This window comes from Pundamilia nyererei, unplaced genomic scaffold (assembly GCF_000239375.1).
Source record: "Pundamilia nyererei isolate P.nyererei 1_Seehausen unplaced genomic scaffold, PunNye1.0 scaffold00127, whole genome shotgun sequence".
Taxonomy (NCBI): Eukaryota; Metazoa; Chordata; class Actinopteri; order Cichliformes; family Cichlidae; genus Pundamilia; species Pundamilia nyererei.
Window position 1 is genome coordinate 57,086 of NW_005187528.1, and position 4,095 is coordinate 61,180.

General features: G+C 42.1%; 1 protein-coding gene across 3 annotated transcripts in view; it reads left to right on the forward strand.

Annotated features, from left to right (window-relative positions):
* The first annotated feature begins 665 nt into the window (after positions 1 to 665).
* The window catches only part of kremen1 (kringle containing transmembrane protein 1), a 64,511-nt gene continuing 61,081 nt past the window's right edge, over positions 666 to 4,095 (forward strand). For all 3 annotated transcript variants that reach the window (XM_005743045.1, XM_005743046.1, XM_005743047.1), the window contains exon 1: positions 666 to 1,038. In XM_005743045.1, coding sequence (XP_005743102.1) covers positions 960 to 1,038 — 79 coding nt within the window. In that variant the 5' untranslated portion in view covers positions 666 to 959. The remainder of the gene's footprint in view (positions 1,039 to 4,095) is intronic.

Genomic DNA, 4,095 nt, shown 5'->3' on the forward strand with positions numbered 1-4,095 from the left:
ATTACGTTTTTTTGATCAGAAATCCCGCCGCAAGAACCAAAAAAAGTAATTTCTTCCAAGAAATACTTAACAAGTAGTTTCCCCAGCTTCATTCCTCCAGTTAATCTCGTTTGTGTTAAGATGTGAGACTATACTAAACTATGGCTTTACTCACTTTTCATCTTTTCCACACTTTTGACCATATTTTCTTATATTAGAAGGATGTTTGGCCTCTCCTTGTCGTTTGTTTAACACAGTGCATGAGAGGGCATGGTTTCCAAACACAGTGGACCATTAGTTATATTTAGACTCCATCATAAAAACAGACAAAATAATATTTCAGAATGGTTATAATGTGTTTCTTATAGTCTTATAGCATGTTTTCCATCAACTGCCCTGCTTTATGGTAGTATTGAGCCCCAGCTGTGTCGCTACTCTGCCTGTGTTGACCTAAAACATGCTTCATTGTCGTTGTGATTGTATTGGATACTGATTTATTATATTGTTTTAGTTTAGCTGTAATATTAAACTTGGTTTTCGGTCAGTTGTGATTATTATGCTTTGATGTGATGTGATTTTTAACTTTGCGGACCTGCTGTTCATTGCACCACAGAGACCACCTTTAAAACCCCATCGCGCCACCCTCTCTCCCTCCTCCTCTTTTCTTTCTGCTGCTTTCCCAGTGCTGCAGGTTGAATCCATTGGCCCTATTTCCTGTCACATGGGTTGGAAATAGGATCCCTGTTTTCTACTATCTGGTCTCGTCGTAGTGGTGTCAGTGTAGTAGTAGCTCTAGGACCTGCCTTGAAGTTCAGGGACTTTTTAACACCGGCCAAAGCGCGACTCCTGCACAGACACAGACAGACAAGCAGCAAGTCAGCCAGCCAGTCAGTCAGTCGGTCCAGCAGCCTGCCGCTCTGCGCACCCGTCCGTCAGGCTGCACTTCACCTGAGAGCGAATTCAGACTCTTTAATCACACGATGGATTCCTGGACCGTCACCTCTGCTCTGCTTCTCGCTGGCTTTATTTCTTCCGCGGCTTTTAATGATTTCGACACCGGTAAGTCAAACTTTTCTCTTCGCCTTTTCCTTGCAACGGGTTTGCGTCTCCAAAGTTCCTCTTTAGCGCGACGCACAAGCGCTTCTCTTCTTTAAAGAGAAAAACCAAACAAACAGCACAACTCGCACTAAAAAGTGCAGCAGTCCTAAATATGCTCATGATACTCTTGGTATTTGTTTCGCTATCCCACATCTTGCAGTTAGCAGTAACTTCATTCATAGTTAATCGCCTTGGTAAAAATCCCACTACGGCATTGTTTCCCAAACGGCATGAGGTATTTAATTGAGAGGTTTACAGTTTCCCTCCGAGCAGCCAAAGCTCACAGGGAAATTGTTTTGATTTTTCGGCTGCAGGGAGGAGAGTGGTGCTCTGGAGTGAAGTGTCTGGTCTGACGATCAGGCGTCACTTCCACACGTACTAAGATAAACACTTGTGCTCCTAACTGTAAGGTGTCCGGGACACATTCGTACCATGACGTTTACGGACCACAGGTCGCCTTTATTATATTGTTTTACAGACATTGTTTTAATGTAATCAAGGAAACGGCGAGTTTCCCTGATTACATTAAAATAAGACAAACCTGCAGCTGCCACACAATCCACTTTCCAACACATCCGGCTCTATTTTTATTTACCTCTTTTACATCAGCCCCTCAAAGTTCAACGAATACATTTGAACTGATTGCATTTTCAGCTTTTCTTGCAGAAATAAAACATTTTTCATTCACAACATCATATCCCCAGAGGAGGCCTGCTGGCTGTTTAATTGAACCGTGCAAATACGGGTTCTCCCCGGAATGAACTTGAAACCGTCCGCTAAGTCATCTGATATCACCCGTTTAATTTGCCATCAAGTTCAGATTAATACGCAAAGGGTACGCTTGCGTCTATCTGCTGCACTTCAAAGTAACAGCCGGATCCCCAGTGAGAGCCGCCTGCTCTGAGACTATTTTGTTTGAATGTGAATATCTAATAATGATGACCGCACTAACCAGCTTCTCCTTGCTGTAATTTGTGCCGCGTTTCATGTCGAAGCAGCAAATCCTCATGCTTTCCTTTTTAATTTTTTTGTCTCTTAATTATACCCTTGGATTTCAAATTAGAGGGTCCACCATCTGGGCTAGTGCGTAAGTACTCCCATGTGTACCTATGTATTAACAAAGTATTTAAAGCAATGGTATTCCCCCTCATAACACAGGGGAGAAGAAAAGGCCAAGTTTATGTTTAGTTTGTCAGCTGTGCCATATTTACTGTAAAGTAAAACAATAATTTAATGTCTCTACAAGAAGTCAGTCTCTTGTTGTAAATGATAGAATTGACTTAGGCTGTCTTTGCTGGCTGAAGGTTAAATACCCTCAATTTGACTGGACTGTGAGGCCAAACTGAATGTTAAAGCCAGCAGCACCTAAAGCCCTTCTATGTCTTTCAAAGTAATGAGAGCTGAGGAAGATGGGCTCTGTGGCGCAGGCAGAGCTGAACTGCAATGAACGGTTCCATTCAGTGTTTGGATATCTGGATGAAAAGAATCAAGTGAACATCTGTAATGTTATTAAGCAACAAATCAGGGTAACATGGGCAAATATGAATTTTTCAGCACAGCGGCATTTGCCTTTACCCGCTGAAGTTATTACCTGCAGCAGCTTATTAATGTCGTCCAGAAAGCCAGCTGCTGCTGCTGCTGCTGCTGCTGCCGCCTTTGTGAGACAGCACCTTAAACAGTTACACTTGAAATGCTTTCTCTGTCCTTGTGGACTGCAGCTTTGGACCAAGCAGAAGTGTATTAGCATTCAAAGTGTTCTTCATCTCCTGCTCAGTGGTAATCACGCACTTGGTGCTGTGCACACATGCAAACATGCACCTAAGTGCAAATGTATCTAAGGGTTAGAGATGGCATGATGGTTGTAGCGGTGGAGCAGTTAAGTACCATTATGCAACATATAATATGACAGTGTGCTCTTCTTCCATACAGCACACTTAACACTCCCACTATAGAGTGATAGTTAACCACAGACCCTTATCTTTATAAAGAAGCTTTATAAAAGAAACTCATTTAGACTCCCACATGCTGTTGTGCCCGACTGCATCCTGCTGTTGTTTTCTTGGCAGCTGCTTACAAATGTACACACAAGTAGAAGCTGAAGTCTGTCAGAACTGTCAAGATGAAGTGTAATTGAGTTGGTCTATAAGCCAGTAATGATCTAGCTCATGGCATTGTTGTCTTAAACAAGCTCAAGCTGGTGAACCATGGCAGATTTATGATCTTCATGTTTCTGGTAACCAGGACTGTCTCTACTAGTAGGTGGAAGACAGGTGGCCACTGGTGAAACTTAAAGTCTTTTGTTTATGTAACGAGTTCACACAATTCACACAGTTTTTTAATTAATTTTCAAGTATTGACATTACAGTAAGGTGGTTTCCCTTTTAAAATCTGGGTGTGTGAGTCCTTTTTTGTCTCAGTACATGCTGGTGTAGCTCATAGGTCAGTTTGATCAGAAGATCATTACCACTCTCACATCTGTCTATGAGGCGTCAGTGTGTGGTTGATGAACTTAGTTTGCAAGACTGAACACAAATGTAACAAAATTGTATAAAACAGCAGCTTTACAGTTCACTAATTATTTACATTTTTTGTTATTTCTCTTCAGAAATTGAAGCATAAAAAGAAAACTTCATGTCTTTGTTGATACACTTGTTTTGGGCCATGGCCATTAGTTTTCTGGAGTTTTTGTTAAAACTGTTTTAAGAGGCCTGTATGGCTGTGCATTAAATACTACAGTCATGCATTTTGCTTTTTATTGGAATAAACAATGACTTTGTGGAATGCTTATTAGCTTGCTTTATGGATAATGGCAGCCATCTTTTATCTCCTTTGGACAGAGTCAGTCAACCCGTTGCCAAAGACAAGGGATGTGTGTATGGGTATGTGTTAGATTTAACAGATCCATGTCTGAGGGGGTCCGCCACTGGCAGGGGAAGTGGTGGTAGGGGGAGATAGGCCTCCAAACCTTGGAGGGCCTGAGATGTCCCCAGAGAGGTGGCGCCTGACACCCAACCTGAC